Raw genomic sequence first — 21,056 nt, 5'->3', positions numbered from 1 at the left:
GGGGTTATGATGTGATTGGGGCGGGGTTATGATATGATTGGGGCGGGGTTATGATGTGATTGGGGCGGGGTTATGATGTGATTGGGGCGGGGTTATGATGTGATTGGGGCGGGGTTATGATGTGATGGGGCGGGGTTATGATGTGATGGGGCGGGGTTATGATATGATTGGGGCTGGGTTATTATGTGATTGGGGCGGGGTTATGATGTGATTGGGGCGGGGTTATGATGTGATTGGGGCGGGGATGTGATTGGGGCGGGGATGTGATTGGGGCGGGGTTATGATGTGATTGGGGCGGGGTTATGATGTGATTGGGGCGGGGTTATGATGTGATTGGGGCGGGGTCAGGATGTGATTGGGGCGGGGTTATGATGTGATTGGGGCGGGGTTATGATGTGATTGGGGCGGGGTTATGATGTGATTGGGGCGGGTTATGATGTGATTGGGGCGGGGTTATGATGTGATTGGGGCGGGGTTATGATGTGATTGGGGCGGGGTTATGATGTGATTGGGGCGGGGTTATGATGTGATTGGGGCGGGGTTATGATGTGATTGGGGCGGGGTTATGATGTGATTGGGGCGGGGTTATGATGTGATTGGGGCGGGGTTATGATGTGATTGGGGCGGGGTTATGATGTGATTGGGGCGGTGTTATGATGTGATTGGGGCGGGGATGTGATTGGGGCGGGGTTATGATGTGATTGGGGCGGGGATGTGATTGGGGCGGGGTTATGATGTGATTGGGGCGGGGTTATGATGTGATTGGGGCGGGGTTATGATGTGATTGGGGCGGGGTTATGATGTGATTGGGGCGGGGTTATGATGTGATTGGGGCGGGGTTATGATGTGATTGGGGCGGGGTTATGATGTGATTGGGGCGGGGTTATGATGTGATTGGGGCGGGGTTATGATGTGATTGGGGCGGGGTTATGATGTGATTGGGGCGGGGTTATGATGTGATTGGGGCGGGGTTATGATGTGATTGGGGCGGGGTTATGATGTGATTGGGGCGGGGTTATGATGTGATTGGGGCGGGGTCAGGATGTGATTGGGGCGGGGTCAGGATGTGATTGGGGCGGGGTTATGATGTGATTGGGGCGGGGTTATGATGTGATTGGGGCGGGGTTATGATGTGATTGGGGCGGGGTTATGATGTGATTGGGGCGGGGTTATGATGTGATTGGGGCGGGGTTATGATGTGATTGGGGCGGGGTTATGATGTGATTGGGGCGGGGATGTGATTGGGGCGGGGTTATGATGTGATTGGGGCGGGGATGTGATTGGGGCGGGGTTATGATGTGATTGGGGCGGGGTTATGATGTGATTGGGGCGGGGTTATGATGTGATTGGGGCGGGGTTATGATGTGATTGGGGCAGGGTTATGATGTGATTGGGGCGGGGTTATGATGTGATTGGGGCGGGGTTATGATGTGATTGGGGCGGGGTTATGATGTGATTGGGGCGGGGTCAGGATGTGATTGGGGCGGGGTTATGATGTGATTGGGGCGGGGTTATGATGTGATTGGGGCGGGGTTATGATGTGATTGGGGCGGGGTTATGATGTGATTGGGGCGGGGTTATGATGTGATTGGGGCGGGGTTATGATGTGATTGGGGCGGGGTTATGATGTGATTGGGGCGGGGTTATGATGTGATTGGGGCGGGGTTATGATGTGATTGGGGCGGGGTTATGATGTGATTGGGGCGGGGTTATGATGTGATTGGGGCGGGGTTATGATGTGATTGGGGCGGGGTTATGATGTGATTGGGGCGGGGTTATGATGTGATTGGGGCGGGGTTATGATGTGATTGGGGCGGGGTCAGGATGTGATTGGGGCGGGGTTATGATGTGATTGGGCGGGGTTATGATGTGATTGGGGCGGGGTTATTATGTGATTGGGGAGGGGTTATGATGTGATTGGGGCGGGGTTATGATGTGATTGGGGCGGGGTTATGATGTGATTGGGGCGGGGATGTGATTGGGGCGGGGTTATGATGTGATGGGGCGGGGTTATGATGTGATTGGGGCGGGGTTATGATGTGATGGGGCGGGGTTATGATGTGATTGGGGTGGGGTTATGATGTGATTGGGGCGGGGTTATGATGTGATTGGGGCGGGGTTATGATGTGATTGGGGCGGGGATGTGATTGGGGTGGGGTTATGATGTGATTGGGGCGGGGTTATGATGTGATTGGGGCGGGGTTAGGATGTGATTGGGGTGGGGTTATGATGTGATTGGGGCGGGGATGTGATTGGGGCGGGGTTATGATGTGATGGGGCGGGGATATGATGTGATTGGGGCGGGGTTATGATGTGATTGGGGCGGGGTTATGATGTGATTGGGGCGGGGTTATGATGTGATTGGGGCGGGGTTATGATGTGATTGGGGCGGGGTTATGATGTGATTGGGGCGGGGTTATGATGTGATTGGGGCGGGGTTATGATGTGATTGGGGCGGGGTTATGATGTGATTGGGGCGGGGTTATGATGTGATTGGGGCGGGGTTATGATGTGATGGGGCGGGGTTATGATGTGATTGGGGTGGGGTTATGATGTGATTGGGGCGGGGTTATGATGTGATGGGGCGGGGTTATGATGTGATTGGGGTGGGGTTATGATGTGATTGGGGCGGGGTTATGATGTGATGGGGCGGGGTTATGATGTGATTGGGGCGGGGTTATGATGTGATTGGGGCGGGGTTATGATGTAATTGGGGCGGGGTTAGGATGTGATTGGGGCGGAGTTATGATGTGATTGGGGCGGGGTTATGATGTGATTGGGGCGGGGTTATGATGTGATGGGGCGGGGTTATGATGTGATTGGGGCGGGGTTATGATGTGATTGGGGCGGGGATGTGATTGGGGCGGGGTTATGATGTGATTGGGGCGGGGTTATGATGTGATTGGGGCGGGGTTATGATGTGATTGGGGCGGGGTTATGATGTGATTGGGGCGGGGTTATGATGTGATTGGGGCGGGGATGTGATTGGGGCGGGGTTATGATGTGATTGGGGCGGGGTTATGATGTGATTGGGGCGGGGTTATGATGTGATTGGGGCGGGGTTATGATGTGATTGGGGCGGGGTTATGATGTGATTGGGGTGGGGTTATGATGTGATTGGGGCGGGGTTATGATGTGATTGGGGCGGGGTTATGATGTGATTGGGGAGGGGTTATGATGTGATTGGGGCGGGGTTATGATGTGATTGGGGCGGGGTTATGATGTGATTGGGGCGGGGATGTGATTGGGGCGGGGTTATGATGTGATTGGGGCGGGGTTATGATGTGATTGGGGCGGGGATGTGATTGGGGAGGGGTTATGATGTGATTGGGGCGGGGTTATGATGTGATTGGGGCGGGGTTATGATGTGATTGGGGCGGGGATGTGATTGGGGCGGGGTTATGATGTGATTGGGGCGGGGTTATGATGTGATTGGGGCGGGGTTATGATGTGATGGGGCGGGGTTATGATGTGATGGGGCGGGGTTATGATGTGATTGGGGTGGGGTTATGATGTGATTGGGGCGGGGATGTGATTGGGGCGGGGTTATGATGTGATTGGGGCGGGGTTATGATGTGATTGGGGCGGGGTTATGATGTGATTGGGACGGGGTTATGATGTGATTGGGGCGGGGTTATGATGTGATTGGGGCGGGGATGTGATTGGGGCGGGGTTATGATGTGATTGGGGCGGGGTTATGATGTGATTGGGGCGGGGATGTGATTGGGGCGGGGATGTGATTGGGGCGGGGTTATGATGTGATTGGGGCGGGGTCAGGATGTGATTGGGGCGGGGTTATGATGTGATTGGGGCGGGGTTATGATGTGATGGGGCGGGGATATGATGTGATTGGGGCGGGGTTATGATGTGATTGGGGCGGGGTTATGATGTGATTGGGGCGGGGTTATGATGTGATTGGGGCGGGGTTATGATGTGATTGGGGCGGGGTTATGATGTGATTGGGGCGGGGTTATGATGTGATTGGGGCGGGGTTATGATGTGATTGGGGCGGGGTTATGATGTGATTGGGGCGGGGTTATGATGTGATTGGGGCGGGGTTATGATGTGATTGGGGCGGGGTTATGATGTGATTGGGGCGGGGTTATGATGTGATGGGGCGGGGTTATGATGTGATTGGGGTGGGGTTATGATGTGATTGGGGCGGGGTTATGATGTGATTGGGGCGGGGTTATGATGTGATTGGGGCGGGGTTATGATGTGATTGGGGCGGGGTTAGGATGTGATTGGGGTGGGGTTATGATGTGATTGGGGCGGGGATGTGATTGGGGCGGGGTTATGATGTGATGGGGCGGGGTTAGGATGTGATTGGGGTGGGGTTATGATGTGATTGGGGCGGGGATGTGATTGGGGCGGGGTTATGATGTGATGGGGCGGGGATATGATGTGATTGGGGCGGGGTTATGATGTGATTGGGGCGGGGTTATGATGTGATTGGGGCGGGGATGTGTTTGGGGCGGGGTTAGGGGCGGGGTTATGATGTGATTGGGGCGGGGATGTGATTGGGGCGGGGTTATGATGTGATTGGGGCGGGGTTATGATGTGATTGGGGCGGGGTTATGATGTGATTGGGGCGGGGTTAGGATGTGATTGGGGTGGGGTTATGATGTGATTGGGGCGGGGATGTGATTGGGGCGGGGTTATGATGTGATGGGGCGGGGATATGATGTGATTGGGGCGGGGTTATGATGTGATTGGGGCGGGGTTATGATGTGATTGGGGCGGGGTTATGATGTGATTGGGGCGGGGTTATGATGTGATTGGGGCGGGGTTATGATGTGATTGGGGCGGGGTTATGATGTGATTGGGGCGGGGTTATGATGTGATTGGGGCGGGGTTATGATGTGATTGGGGCGGGGTTATGATGTGATTGGGGCGGGGTTATGATGTGATGGGGCGGGGTTATGATGTGATTGGGGTGGGGTTATGATGTGATTGGGGCGGGGTTATGATGTGATGGGGCGGGGTTATGATGTGATTGGGGTGGGGTTATGATGTGATTGGGGCGGGGTTATGATGTGATGGGGCGGGGTTATGATGTGATTGGGGCGGGGTTATGATGTGATTGGGGCGGGGTTATGATGTAATTGGGGCGGGGTTAGGATGTGATTGGGGCGGAGTTATGATGTGATTGGGGCGTGGTTATGATGTGATTGGGGCGGGGTTATGATGTGATGGGGCGGGGTTATGATGTGATTGGGGCGGGGTTATGATGTGATTGGGGCGGGGATGTGATTGGGGCGGGGTTATGATGTGATTGGGGCGGGGTTATGATGTGATTGGGGCGGGGTTATGATGTGATTGGGGCGGGGTTATGATGTGATTGGGGCGGGGTTATGATGTGATTGGGGCGGGGATGTGATTGGGGCGGGGTTATGATGTGATTGGGGCGGGGTTATGATGTGATTGGGGCGGGGTTATGATGTGATTGGGGCGGGGTTATGATGTGATTGGGGCGGGGTTATGATGTGATTGGGGTGGGGTTATGATGTGATTGGGGCGGGGTTATGATGTGATTGGGGCGGGGTTATGATGTGATTGGGGAGGGGTTATGATGTGATTGGGGCGGGGTTATGATGTGATTGGGGCGGGGTTATGATGTGATTGGGGCGGGGATGTGATTGGGGCGGGGTTATGATGTGATTGGGGCGGGGTTATGATGTGATTGGGGCGGGGATGTGATTGGGGAGGGGTTATGATGTGATTGGGGCGGGGTTATGATGTGATTGGGGCGGGGTTATGATGTGATTGGGGCGGGGATGTGATTGGGGCGGGGTTATGATGTGATTGGGGCGGGGTTATGATGTGATTGGGGCGGGGTTATGATGTGATGGGGCGGGGTTATGATGTGATGGGGCGGGGTTATGATGTGATTGGGGTGGGGTTATGATGTGATTGGGGCGGGGATGTGATTGGGGCGGGGTTATGATGTGATGGGGCGGGGATATGATGTGATTGGGGCGGGGTTATGATGTGATTGGGGCGGGGTTATGATGTGATTGGGGCGGGGTTATGATGTGATTGGGGCGGGGTTATGATGTGATTGGGGCGGGGTTATGATGTGATTGGGGCGGGGTTATGATGTGATTGGGGCGGGGTTATGATGTGATTGGGGCGGGGTTATGATGTGATTGGGGCGGGGTTATGATGTGATTGGGGCGGGGTTATGATGTGATTGGGGCGGGGTTATGATGTGATTGGGGCGGGGTTATGATGTGATTGGGGCGGGGTTATGATGTGATTGGGGCGGGGTCAGGATGTGATTGGGGCGGGGTTATGATGTGATTGGGGCGGGGTTATGATGTGATTGGGGCGGGGTTATGATGTGATTGGGGCGGGGTTATGATGTGATTGGGGCGGGGTTATGATGTGATTGGGGCGGAGTTATGATGTGATTGGGGCGGGGTTATGATGTGATTGGGGCGGGGTTATGATGTGATTGGGGCGGGGTTATGATGTGATTGGGGCGGGGTCAGGATGTGATTGGGGCGGGGTTATGATGTGATTGGGGCGGGGTTATGATGTGATTGGGGCGGGGTTATGATGTGATTGGGGCGGGGTTATGATGTGATTGGGGCGGGGTTATGATGTGATTGGGGCGGGGTTATGATGTGATTGGGGCGGGGTTATGATGTGATTGGGATGGGGTTATGATGTGATTGGGGCGGGGTTATGATGTGATTGGGGCGGGGTTATGATGTGATTGGGGCGGGGTTATGATGTGATTGGGCGGGGTTATGATGTGATTGGGGCGGGGTTATGATGTGATTGGGGCGGGGTTATGATGTGATTGGGGCGGGGTTATGATGTGATTGGGGCGGGGTTATGATGTGATTGGGGCGGGGTTATGATGTGATTGGGGCGGGGTCAGGATGTGATTGGGGCGGGGTTATGATGTGATGGGGCGGGGTTATGATGTGATTGGGGCGGGGTCAGGATGTGATTGGGGCGGGGTTATGATGTGATTGGGGCGGGGTCAGGATGTGATTGGGGCGGGGTTATGATGTGATTGGGGCGGGGTTAGGGGCGGGGTTATGATGTGATTGGGGCGGGGTTAGGGGCGGGGTTATGATGTGATGGGGCGGGGTTATGATGTGATTGGGGCGGGGTTATGATGTGATTGGGGCGGGGTTATGATGTGATTGGGCGGGGTTATGATGTGATTGGGGCGGGGTTATGATGTGATTGGGGCGGGGTTATGATGTGATTGGTGCGGGGTTATGATGTGATTGGGGCGGGGTTATGATGTGATTGGGGCGGGGTTATGGTGTGATTGGGGCGGGGTTATGATGTGATTGGGGCGGGGTTATGATGTGATTGGGGCGGGGTTATGATGTGATTGGGGCGGGGTTATGATGTGATTGGGGCGGGGTTATGATGTGATTGGGGCGGGGTTATGATGTGATTGGGGCAGGGTCAGGATGTGATTGGGGCGGGGTTATGATGTGATTGGGGCGGGGTTATGATGTGATTGGGGCGGGGTCAGGATGTGATTGGGGCGGGGTTATGATGTGATTGGGGCGGGGTTATGATGTGATTGGGGCGGGGTTATGATGTGATTGGGGCGGGGTTATGATGTGATTGGGGCGGGGTCAGGATGTGATTGGGGCGGGGTTATGATGTGATTGGGGCGGGGTCAGGATGTGATTGGGGCGGGGTTATGATGTGATTGGGGCGGGGTTAGGGGCGGGGTTATGATGTGATTGGGGCGGGGTTAGGGGCGGGGTTATGATGTGATGGGGCGGGGTTATGATGTGATTGGGGCGGGGTTATGATGTGATTGGGGCGGGGTTATGATGTGATTGGGCGGGGTTATGATGTGATTGGGGCGGGGTTATGATGTGATTGGGGCGGGGTTATGATGTGATTGGGGCGGGGTTATGATGTGATTGGGGCGGGGTTATGATGTGATTGGGGCGGGGTTATGGTGTGATTGGGGCGGGGTTATGATGTGATTGGGGCGGGGTTATGATGTGATTGGGGCGGGGTTATGATGTGATTGGGGCGGGGTTATGATGTGATTGGGGCGGGGTTATGATGTGATTGGGGCGGGGTTATGATGTGATTGGGGCGGGGTTATGATGTGATTGGGGCGGGGTTATGATGTGATTGGGGCGGGGTTAGGGGCGGGGTTATGATGTGATTGGGGCGGGGTTAGGGGCGGGGTTATGATGTGATTGGGGCGGGGTTAGGGGCGGGGTTATGATGTGATTGGGGCGGGGTTAGGGGCGGGGTTATGATGTGTTTGGGGCGGGGTTAGGGGCGGGGTTATGATGTGATTGGGGCGGGGTTAGGGGCGGGGTTATGATGTGATGGGGCGGGGTTATGATGTGATTGGGGCGGGGTTATGATGTGATTGGGGCGGGGTTATGATGTGATTGGGGCGGGGTTATGATGTGATTGGGGCGGGGTTATGATGTGATTGGGGCGGGGTTATGATGTGATTGGGGCGGGGTTATGATGTGATTGGGGCGGGGTTAGGGGCGGGGTTATGATGTGATGGGGCGGGGTTATGATGTGATTGGGGCGGGGTTATGATGTGATTGGGGCGGGGTTATGATGTGATTGGGGCGGGGTTATGATGTGATTGGGGCGGGGATATGATGTGATTGGGGCGGGGTTATGATGTGATTGGGGCGGGGTTATGATGTGATTGGGGCGGGGTTATGATGTGATTGGGGCGGGGTTATGATGTGATTGGGGCGGGGTTATGATGTGATTGGGGCGGGGTTATGATGTGATTGGGGCGGGGTTATGATGTGATTGGGGCGGGGTTATGATGTGATTGGGGCGGGGTTATGATGTGATTGGGGCGGGGTTATGATGTGATTGGGGCGGGGTTATGATGTGATTGGGGCGGGGTTATGATGTGATTGGGGCGGGGTTATGATGTGATTGGGGCGGGGTTAGGGGCGGGGTTATGATGTGATTGGGGCGGGGTTAGGGGCGGGGTTATGATGTGATTGGGGCGGGGTTAGGGGCGGGGTTATGATGTGATTGGGGCGGGGTTAGGGGCGGGGTTATGATGTGTTTGGGGCGGGGTTAGGGGCGGGGTTATGATGTGATTGGGGCGGGGTTAGGGGCGGGGTTATGATGTGATGGGGCGGGGTTATGATGTGATTGGGGCGGGGTTATGATGTGATTGGGGCGGGGTTATGATGTGATTGGGGCGGGGTTATGATGTGATTGGGGCGGGGTTATGATGTGATTGGGATGGGGATGTGATTGGGGCGGGGTTATGATGTGATTGGGGCGGGGTTATTATGTGATTGGGGCGGGGTTATGATGTGATTGGGGCGGGGATGTGATTGGGGCGGGGTTATGATGTGATTGGGGCGGGGTTATGATGTGATTGGGGCGGGGTTATGATGTGATTGGGGCGGGGTTATGATGTGATTGGGGCGGGGTTATGATGTGATTGGGGCGGGGTTATGATGTGATTGGGGCGGGGTTATGATGTGATTGGGGCGGGGTTATGATGTGATTGGGGCGGGGTTATGATGTGATTGGGGCGGGGTTATGATGTGATTGGGCGGTGTTATGATGTGATTTGGGCGGGGTTATGATGTGATTTGGGCGGGGTTATGATGTGATTGGGGCGGGGTTATGATGTGATTGGGCGGGGTTATGATGTGATTGGGCGGGGTTATGATGTGATTCGTGTGGGGTTATGATGTGATTGGGGCGGGGTTAGGATGTGATTGGGGCGGGGTTATGATGTGATTGGGGCGGGGTTATGATGTGATTGGGGCGGGGTTATGATGTGATTGGGGCGGGGTTATGATGTGATTGGGGCGGGGTTATGATGTGATTGGGGCGGGGTTATGATGTGATTGGGGCGGGGTTATGATGTGATTGGGGCGGGGTTATGATGTGATTGGGGCGGGGTTATGATGTGATTGGGGCGGGGTTATGATGTGATTGGGGCGGGGATGTGATTGGGGCGGGGTTATGATGTGATTGGGGCGGGGTTATGATGTGATTGGGGCGGGGTTATGATGTGATTGGGGCGGGGATATGATGTGATTGGGGCGGGGTTATGATGTGATTGGGGCGGGGTTATGATGTGATTGGGCGGGGTTATGATGTGATTGGGGCGGGGTTATGATGTGATTGGGGCGGGGTTATGATGTGATTGGGGCGGGGTTATGATGTGATTGGGGCGGGGATGTGTTTGGGGCGGGGTTATGATGTGATTGGGGCGGGGTTATGATGTGATTGGGATGGGGTTATGATGTGATTGGGGCGGGGTTATGATGTGATTGGGGCGGGGTTATGATGTGATTGGGGCGGGGTTATGATGTGATTGGGGCGGGGTCAGGATGTGATTGGGGCGGGGTTATGATGTGATTGGGGCGGGGATGTGATTGGGGCGGGGTTATGATGTGATTGGGGCGGGGATGTGATTGGGGCGGGGTTATGATGTGATTGGGGCGGGGTTATGATGTGATTGGGGCGGGGTTATGATGTGATTGGGGCGGGGTTATGATGTGATTGGGGCGGGGTTATGATGTGATTGGGGCGGGGTTATGATGTGATTGGGGCGGGGTTATGATGTGATTGGGGCGGGGTTATGATGTGATTGGGGCGGGGTTATGATGTGATTGGGGCGGGGTTATGATGTGATTGGGGCGGGGTTATGATGTGATTGGGGCGGGGTTATGATGTGATTGGGGCGGGGTTATGATGTGATTGGGGCGGGGTTATGATGTGATTGGGGCGGGGTTATGATGTGATTGGGGCGGGGTTATGATGTGATTGGGGAGGGGTTATGATATGATTGGGGCGGGGTCAGGATGTGATTGGGGCGGGGTTATGATATGATTGGGGCGGGGTTATGATATGATTGGGGCGGGGTTATGATGTGATTGGGGCGGGGTTATGATGTGATTGGGGCGGGGTTATGATGTGATTGGGGCGGGGTTATGATGTGATTGGGGCGGGGTTATGATGTGATTGGGGCGGGGTTATGATGTGATTGGGGCGGGGTTATGATATGATTGGGGCGGGGTTATGATGTGATTGGGGCGGGGTTATGATGTGATTGGGGCGGGGTTATGATGTGATTGGGGCGGGGTTATGATGTGATTGGGGCGGGGTTATGATGTGATTGGGCGGGGTTATGATGTGATTGGGGCGGGGTTATGATGTGATTGGGGCGGGGTTATGATGTGATTGGGGCGGGGTTATGATGTGATTGGGGCGGGGTTATGATGTGATTGGGGCGGGGTCAGGATGTGATTGGGGCGGGGTTATGATGTGATTGGGGCGGGGTTATGATGTGATTGGGGCGGGGTTATGATGTGATTGGGGCGGGGTTATGATGTGATTGGGGCGGGGTTATGATGTGATTGGGGCGGGGATGTGATTGGGGCGGGGTTATGATGTGATTGGGGCGGGGTTATGATGTGATTGGGGCGGGGTCAGGATGTGATTGGGGCGGGGTTATGATGTGATTGGGGCGGGGTTATGATGTGATTGGGGCGGGGTTATGATGTGATTGGGGCGGGGTTATGATGTGATTGGGGCGGGGTTATGATGTGATTGGGGCGGGGTTATGATGTGATTGGGGCGGGGTCAGGATGTGATTGGGGCGGGGTTATGATGTGATTGGGGCGGGGTTATGATGTGATTGGGGCGGGGTTATGATGTGATTGGGGCGGGGTTATGATGTGATTGGGGCGGGGATATGATGTGATTGGGGCGGGGTTATGATGTGATTGGGGCGGGGATGTGATTGGGGCGGGGTTATGATGTGATTGGGGCGGGGATATGATGTGATTGGGGCGGGGTTATGATGTGATTGGGGCGGGGTTATGATGTGATTGGGGCGGGGTTATGATGTGATTGGGGCGGGGTTATGATGTGATTGGGGCGGGGTTATGATGTGATTGGGGCGGGGTTATGATGTGATTGGGGCGGGGTTATGATGTGATTGGGGCGGGGTTATGATGTGATTGGGGCGGGGTTATGATGTGATTGGGGCGGGGTTATGATGTGATTGGGGCGGGGTTATGATGTGATAGGGGCGGGGTTATGATGTGATTGGGGCGGGGTTATGATGTGATTGGGGCGGGGTTATGATGTGATTGGGGCGGGGTTATGATGTGATTGGGGCGGGGTTATGATGTGATTGGGGCGGGGATGTGATTGGGGCGGGGTTATGATGTGATTGGGGCGGGGTTATGATGTGATTGGGGCGGGGTTATGATGTGATTGGGGCGGGGATGTGATTGGGGCGGGGTTATGATGTGATTGGGGCGGGGTTATGATGTGATTGGGGCGGGGTTATGATGTGATGGGGCGGGGTTATGATGTGATTGGGGCGGGGATGTGATTGGGGCGGGGTTATGATGTGATTGGGGCGGGGTTATGATGTGATTGGGGCGGGGTTATGATGTGATTGGGGCGGGGTTATGATGTGATTGGGGCGGGGTTATGATGTGATTGGGGCGGGGTTATGATGTGATTGGGGCGGGGTTATGATGTGATTGGGGCGGGGTTATGATGTGATTGGGCGGGGTTATGATGTGATTGGGGCGGGGTTATGATGTGATTGGGGCGGGGTTATGATGTGATTGGGGCGGGGTTATGATGTGATTGGGGCGGGGTTATGATGTGATTGGGCGGGGTTATGATGTGATTGGGGCGGGGTTATGATGTGATTGGGGCGGGGTTATGATGTGATTGGGGCGGGGTTATGAAGTGATTGGGGCGGGGATGTGATTGGGGCGGGGTTATGATGTGATTGGGCGGGGTTATGATGTGATTTGGGCGGGGTTATGATGTGATTGGGGCGGGGTTATGATGTGATTGGGGCGGGGTTATGATGTGATTGGGGCGGGGTTAGGGGCGGGGTTATGATGTGATTGGGGCGGGGTTATGATGTGATTGGGGCGGGGTTATGATGTGATTGGGGCGGGGTTATGATGTGATTGGGGCGGGGTTATGATGTGATTGGGGCGGGGTCAGGATGTGTTTGGGGCGGGGTTATGATGTGATTGGGGCGGGGTTATGATGTGATTGGGGCGGGGTTATGATGTGATTGGGGCGGGGTTATGATGTGATTGGGCGGGATTATGATGTGATTGGGGCGGGGTTATGATGTGATTGGGGCGGGGTTATGATGTGATTGGGCGGGGTTATGATGTGATTGGGGCGGGGTTATGATGTGATTGGGGCGGGGTTATGATGTGATTGGGGCGGGGTTATGATGTGATTGGGGCGGGGTTATGATGTGATTGGGGCGGGGTTATGATGTGATTGGGGCGGGGTTATGATGTGATTGGGGCGGGGTTATGATGTGATTGGGCGGGGTTATGATGTGATTGGGGCGGGGTTATGATGTGATTGGGGCGGGGTTATGATGTGATTGGGGCGGGGTTATGATGTGATTGGGGCGGGGTTATGATGTGATTGGGGCGGGGTTATGATGTGATTGGGGCGGGGTTATGATGTGATTGGGGCGGGGTTATGATGTGATTGGGGCGGGGTTATGATGTGATTGGGGCGGGGTTATGATGTGATTGGGGCGGGGTTATGATGTGATTGGGGCGGGGTTATGATGTGATTGGGGCGGGGTTATGATGTGATTGGGGCGGGGTTATGATGTGATTGGGGCGGGGTTATGATGTGATTGGGGCGGGGTTATGATGTGATTGGGGCGGGGTTATGATGTGATTGGGGCGGGGTTATGATGTGATTGGGGCGGGGATATGATGTGATTGGGGCGGGGTTATCACATGATATGGGTCAGGTTATGACAGGAGCAGCGAGGGGGTTCTATCTGTAGGTCTCCTGTCTGCATAAGATTGACCTCATTCTGTGTGAGACAGTGAGACAGTGAGACAGTGAGACAGTGAGACAGTGAGACAGTGAGACAGTGAGACAGTGAGACAGTGAGACAGTGAGACAGTGAGACAGCTTCTTAATGCATGAGAGTCATACAAATTGCGTGAGTTTTGACAGGACTGGTTATATGGAAATGGCCACAATTGCCTCTCATGCATAACATAGGATATTATTGGTGTCAATTATTAATTAATTCATGCTACAATAAAGCAGAGCATTACACTTTAAAGCGTTTATATCACTGAACATTCTCCACACATTACACTTTAAAGCGTTTATATCACTGAACATTCTCCACACATTACACTTTAAAGCCCTTTTGGATCAAAACACTGAAGCACTTCAAACACAATGAAAAGGATTGGGGATATCTATAAAAAGAGAAACATTTATGCCAATATTTACTACATGGTGTTATGCCATAAGTGAATAGGCTATAAAGTATCTTCCAGCGCCAGAATAACACCACATTGTAAATATGGACCATAATCCCTTTAAAGGGCATCTACATTTTTTTTTATAGCTGTGATCCTTCCTACTACCCAAGTGAACCAATGGCAGTGATACATTTAATTGGTTGAATCAGTGATTGCCATCATGAAATGTGGGAGGCACTATGCTCTACCTTTCGCTGCTATCATTTGTCATTGTGTAATCAGTACAAAGTTACCATCCCTACCATAAGCAACGTGTCTTGCCCTATTCCTTCCCCATCACCGGATCGTTATTTGACAGTGAGGGAGAGTACATAAATCTATGGGATATGCCCAAAAATACACAATGACATGATAGACAGATGCATGCAGATGTAACAGGCCTGGCTGAAGAACTACACCCATTACATTAGTAAGTTAGTTAAAAACATGTTATTTGTGGGGCTGCGCCTTTAAATTAAATAAACACTTACGTAAACAGATACCCAGTATTACTGATTACAGTATCACACTTCAAACACATGATCACCAATGACATGGTTTACTAGGTCAGACTCAGGACAGACACACCTCATCCTCCAACTTCCTTCCTCTACTGCCACTCAGATTCCTTCCTCGTTAGTCTTGTTCGAAAGTCATTCACACATCACCCAATGTTACATTTAGTGGAGGTATATGTGGTTACATAAAAAAACGAGGGACTTCTTTTATCTGGCTTTTACTTGTTTTCAAGGGTCTCACCGGTGGAAACATGGCGTCCAGTTCCAAGGAGCATGTAGAGTACCACTGGAAAGAAAGATGTGTAGAGACCATAGATGGGTGCCACTGTGGTCAAGAGGGCAAAGGCCATCCCTGAGAGAGAACCATGCAACAGGTGAGTAAGACGTCATGGAGTTTTCAGAACATTCTAGTTCGTACAATGAGAAGTATTTGGTTTTTAAGACAGAAATTACATATAGCTATGGGGTCTATGTATCAAGGAAGCACAACCAGGGCATTTGCATTTGGTTCATATGTATCAAAGCCTTTGCTCCAATTTTTCCCTGTCTGCCCTAGCTTGCAAGTTGGGGTGTGTTGGTAGGAGGAGTTACATTGTGCCCATATTATTATCAGATGGATCACATTCTGCATCTCCGTGCACCATTCTTTCCCCCAAAAGATATCGCCCGTATCTGAAGTGGCGTAATTGTAACATTCTATATCAGATGCAAGAAACTTTTTACTTACACCTCACCTCAGCTCGAAAAAAAACAGAGCAGTGTTTAAAAAACACACTTTTCCCTGCATTGATACATAAACCCCATGGTTGTGATCATCCCAATAATATTTTTGTAATTATCCTTGTCTTAGCTTTATTATTCCACACATATTGAATCCATAAATACAAAGATACCAGTTGTTATGCAAAAAAAGAAATGTTATTTGAGTATATCAACGTTGCAGTGTTTATTTCACACTTTCATGAAGTCCTGATGAAGGTGTGAAATAAACACTGGAATGTTGAAATAAAATAACATTTATTTATTGCATAAGACTGCATCATCCGTTGGTTTGATATGATTTGCACGGCAACTACGCTGAGAATCCATTGCAGGATACCCTGCAACTTTTATTTTTAACTTATTCCTCACATACTGCACAGTATATTGCTCTGTCAAACTGCTGCAACCACAGTCACAACACTGGGTACTAGCCTTTAAGCCTGCTGCATTATGTATTAAAGGCTCCTGGATGCAAAACAGAGGCAAACATTTGGACAAGATTTTTTTTTTTTAAAGTTACAAAAAAAATGTTTTGACATTGCTCCATTTTCTGGTTGCATCTGCTTCAAACGTTCACTACAGCTATGAAAGCAAAAAGTCCTATTGCTTCTTATGGGATCTTTTTCTTTTATAAATTGGTGCAGCATTTTTGCTCCAGTTTTGCCCCTGTTTGGCAGAGATGCACAATGAAAATGATGCAATTTGATATATTGCCACATCTGTTGCTCTCAATCGGATATTTTTCTTTGATAACCCTGGGGCTATTGTTTGATTTGCTTTTTGCTCGAGTTTTGCAGCTGGAAGACGTAGTTTATTACATAGTATCTTTCTATTGTTACTCAAACAGTGCAATGCTGGGGAAACATCTATTTATCAAAGTGTCCCTTCATGCAAAACTGGGGCAAAATTAGAGTAAAACACAGCATCCAGTGTTGTCGAGGATCCACAGGGGGAATCAGATTATATGGCCCCAATTTAGGGCTACCCAGAGTAGATAAATAAGCTATAGCAGGGCTTGCTCTCATACATCCATACACAGTAGGATGTTGCATCGCAATTGGAGCAAATTTTGAGTATTGCTCTAAAAATGATGCAAATGTCTCCATTTTGACAATGCGTCACTATTGTGTTGATGTTTGAACATCTTGTGTGTCAGTTTGACGTATGCGTACATACCCTGATAGACACAGGGTAAAACTACACTCCCTCCTGCCTTATGTACATACAGACAGCCATTATGTTCCGGCCAGTCCCCCGGGTCTACCTAAGATTGTGGGTGTCTTTTGGTCATTCCAGAAGACTTGGTCAATTTGGACCTTGAGGGTGCATCATAATGTCAGTGCTAAACAGAATTATGTGTATATTTTATTTCTAACTAGCATTAGTAGATACAGCTCAACCCCGTTATAGTGCGATCCGTTACAACGCGAATCCGCTTATAACGCAATGCAAGCGTGGCTCCCAATTTTTGTACTTATGAATACTTTACAACACGATTATTGGTGTCTTAAATACTTTATTGTACAATGCATACAATTGTACATTATTTCCAACGTGATCCGCTTATAACGCGATGTGATTCTTTGGACCCCAAGCACAGCGTTATAAGGGGGATTGAGCTGTATCAATTACCTGTATTAATGTAATATTATTTATAATTGCCATACTGTAAAAGTAATCATTCTGTTAACCTATATAATGAAATATCAGTTCTATGTCAAATAATTTTGGGGGTTGATACATAGCAACTTAATTCTGCTCCTTTTGAATTTTTGGTGCATAGCCATAGAATGGGGGTTATGTATCAACGTTTTCCAGCAGCCAGACTGGAACAGAGAAAAAGCGCTAGATTTATCTTCGTGAAATAAATACGACTGCGTTCAATGAGATTTCTTTTTACATAAATTTGGGCTCTGGACCAGTCTCTTTGCACTAGTTTTGGCGCAACAGGTTAATGACTATTGGGAAGATGTATCAAGGCAAATACGGTGCAAATACAAGCTTGTTTGACCATTACTCCATTTTGTGTTTGTGTAAAGAAGTGTTTCTTAAATTTGGCAAAAATTGTTTGCCAAAAAGGTTTGATATATCACGGTACAATCTGTGCGTCCTGTATCTCCTCCCTAACTCCTCTTATTGACATTCCCAAATCGCAAGCTGAAGTGCTCGGAGCAAAAACCTTGATACATTGGCGCAAAGAGACGCAAGAGGAAAATGATGCACTGTTGCTCCAGATTTCCTTTGACACATCACTACTATGGGGGCTGTGCAACAAAGTGTTCCAGCTGCAAAACTGAAGAAGAAAACTGCACCGTATTGCTCAAATCAGGAAATCCCATAAGGTTCTATTTATCAAAGTCTACCAGCGGCAAAACTAGGGCTAACAAAATGCCCACATTTATCAATAAAATCATTTCCATTTAAACCAATGGGATTGTTCTCTTGGATAGATCTGGTGCAGTATTTTTGCTCCTGATTTTGTCCTAGATTTGCAGCGGGCAGACTTTGCTAAATGACACCACTGTATCCTATGGGACTTTATTCTTTGATAAATGTGGTGCAATGTTGTGCTCCAGTTTTGCAGCTGGGAAATTTTGCTATATAGGGGTCAATTTACTGAAGAGTCGCGCCTGAAAAACTGGGGCAAAAAAACAGTACCATGTATATCGAAGAAAAATAATCTCATTGAAAGCAGCTGGAGGTTTTCGTTTGCTAAATCTGGTGCAATTCTTTTGCCCTGATTTTGCCCCAGGGTTGCAGCCAGGGGACTTTAGTAAAGAATCCCCATACCCTACTTTGATACTGTACATATCCCTTAAAGTGTTTCTAAAGCTGGAAGTTGGGACGTAGAGGACATACGATGAGTTGAAGTGGTCTATATACTCATGTCTCCTGGCTGCAAAAGTAGAGAAAACCCCAGGCAAACTGGATACATCTCATGCAATTCTTTTGCCCAGACTTTGCACCAGTTTTGCAGTTCTGAGACTTTAGTAAATATATCTCCTAGCTGCAAAAATGGTACAAAAATGTTGCATCAGATTTATCAAGACTAAAAATGCCATTGATTTAAATGGAAAAGCAATTCCTTGGTAAAACTTATAACATGCTACGCCTCAACCCCTTCAGTGCTGGAGGGATCTGCAATACATAACCCTACAAACCATTGCTCCAGCATTTCGATGGTTGAATAGGATCTCAACCACTGGTTGCACTTACCTTGTGGGATATGAACTATGCCCACAGTCAGGCCAGCTATGAGATCCCCCAGAAGCCATTTCTTCAACTTGTACCTAGGTAGCCAGTCAACAATGGGCACCCTATCTTTAAGGAAACTGTGGAGAGCCCGGGGAGAGCATTTACAGCTCCTAGCTATCCTGTCCCTTAGCCTCAGGGGAGGCCTTTCCAGCTCCTTAGCGATGCCATAGATCTTCTGAAACTGCTCTTCCGTATAGATGCTTCTGTACACTGCCAGCGTGCTCATAGTGAGTGCTGCCAAAGTATCCTGAGATCACTGGGGATGAAGGGGAGGGAAGTCCTTATATATTTTGCTCTAATCTCCCTTTGCTTTCCTGCTTGGGCTAGTGGGCCAATCATACATGTGTCTGCTTTGGGGATATGCTCATTGGAGACGTCCTTTATTAACCACTTCTGCATCAAGAGGAATATTTAAAAAAAAAAAGATTACCCAACGAAATTCTGGAGGAAAGAATCTGTGCCACATGTATCGAAGAAAAAGGATCAATTGAAATCAAAAGGATTTTTTTCTTTGAAACATCTGATGTTTGTTTTTTCCCCCAGAATTACGCCCCTTTTGGTTTAATTGATATGCCCCTTTGGGCAAGATTCACAAAAGCACGATAGCTCTCCGCACTATGGCAGTTACATGAGGCCACAGCTGTCGCATCCTTTAATGTAGCATGTTCATGTTTAGAAGGTTCATCAAACCTGAGATCCTGCTTTAAAAGACTTAAAAGACAGTGCTTTAACCCTTGGTGGGCCCCGTGTTATAGCAGTGCTTTAACCCTTGGTGTGCCATCATGGGATCTGCCGTCCCCCATCCTCGGACCTCATGATGTAGTGGCTACATTGTGCCCTTATTGTGCCCGGGTTCGCATAGAACATGATCTGAGCTGCAGGGAAATGGAAGAGGAGGGACACTGAGGCCATGTGATCACTCTGAGGAGCACTCATGTGATCACATTTTGCCGTAGAGCCTGTGACACTCTGGTGCTGTGGCCCCTCTGGCATCCAAAGGGTTAAATCACCACCTGACTTGTGGGGGTCAATTATTTTATGGCTGTATCCTCTAGCAATGCATGGGTTAATTGTCAGGAAGCTTTGAAACAAAACCTTTTCTGAAATTAGGGTGAGGCATTCCCCAGAGGCTTATTGTCTGCCCCAGCTACGTGCTACTCAGAACAATATTGGGTTCCTGGTGCATTTGTTAACACCTTCTGTGCTGTGAGGGTTATAGAGGACATCTCTTTAGAGTAGCAGATCCCGACCTCATTTAGTTCTGTACTGCCCTGACAAAATAACTTCCTTTACCACTGTCTATGAACAAGTATGTCAACGCATCGGCCACTATACATATATCATTAATATACCTGCATCTCCCCTTGTTCATCATTAGGTATTGCACTAGTAACTATTTTTAACCACGTTGGGAATTGTTTTGTTTCCCTCTTTGGGGCTTAGTCAATAAAATGTGAATCAGTGCCACCCCATGGAACGTACAATATACATCCAGTGCGGTAATGTCCAATTGGTACTAAGGCACTTAATTGAATAAGCCCCTTTACCTCTCTCCGTCCTTCATCTTTCTACACAACCTTATGTTCCATCGGGGAAACCCTGCTTTAGATGGTTGCTGACAGAGAGCAATAGCTTTGTATTTGTAAGTGGCCTGAGTATGGTTTAAGTTTACACTTCCAGTATTGGTACTAGCAATACAAGTACATTTCATTTCTTAAAATAGCAATCCCCAAAACGTTTACATGACATATTTTACATTATTGAAACCAGTTGGTTCTGCAGTGCTCAACCTCGCTATTTTCAGCACCATGGACTCCCCGACCCCCTCGGCTTCCCGAGATAAATTCCACTGAAAGTGCCGGTTCTCCTCTTGCAGAATCCAACATGGCCTTCGGCATCGACCAATAAGGAGCAGCAACCGCTGAGGTTGAGGCTTCGGAATGGCCTGTGAATCATGGCTGATTTGGTGGCCATATTGTTTTCCCAGGATGGAGCCTCAGCAGGTACACAGGCAATTATCTCTGGATCCAGGGGCTCTCCAGTGCTGAAAATAGAGAGATTTAGCATTGAAAGACCCCCTGATCCTATTTCTGAAACAAAATAAATAAAAATAGATCCCAGGTGTGATTGGTGCTGTAAGTATTGGAAGGTCCAGCAACAATGGATCTGTAATCACAGAGGACAAATATGAAAAAGATATCAGAAAGGGCCTTGCGAACACAGCAATATATATATA

General features: G+C 50.4%; 1 protein-coding gene across 1 annotated transcript in view; it reads right to left on the bottom strand.

The window, feature by feature from the left end:
- The window catches only part of LOC142489928 (solute carrier family 26 member 10-like), a 111,504-nt gene extending 92,447 nt beyond the window's left edge, over nucleotides 1–19,057 (bottom strand). The window contains 2 exon segments of the mRNA XM_075591567.1: nucleotides 15,045–15,155; nucleotides 18,782–19,057. Of these exon segments, the coding sequence (XP_075447682.1) occupies nucleotides 15,045–15,155; nucleotides 18,782–19,046 (376 nt within the window). The 5' untranslated portion in view covers nucleotides 19,047–19,057.
- Nucleotides 19,058–21,056: the final 1,999 nt, after the last annotated feature.

Source organism: Ascaphus truei, chromosome 3 (genome assembly GCF_040206685.1).
Source record: "Ascaphus truei isolate aAscTru1 chromosome 3, aAscTru1.hap1, whole genome shotgun sequence".
In the NCBI taxonomy this organism is placed as follows: domain Eukaryota; kingdom Metazoa; phylum Chordata; class Amphibia; order Anura; family Ascaphidae; genus Ascaphus; species Ascaphus truei.
This window is presented reverse-complemented; position numbering and strand designations above follow the sequence as displayed.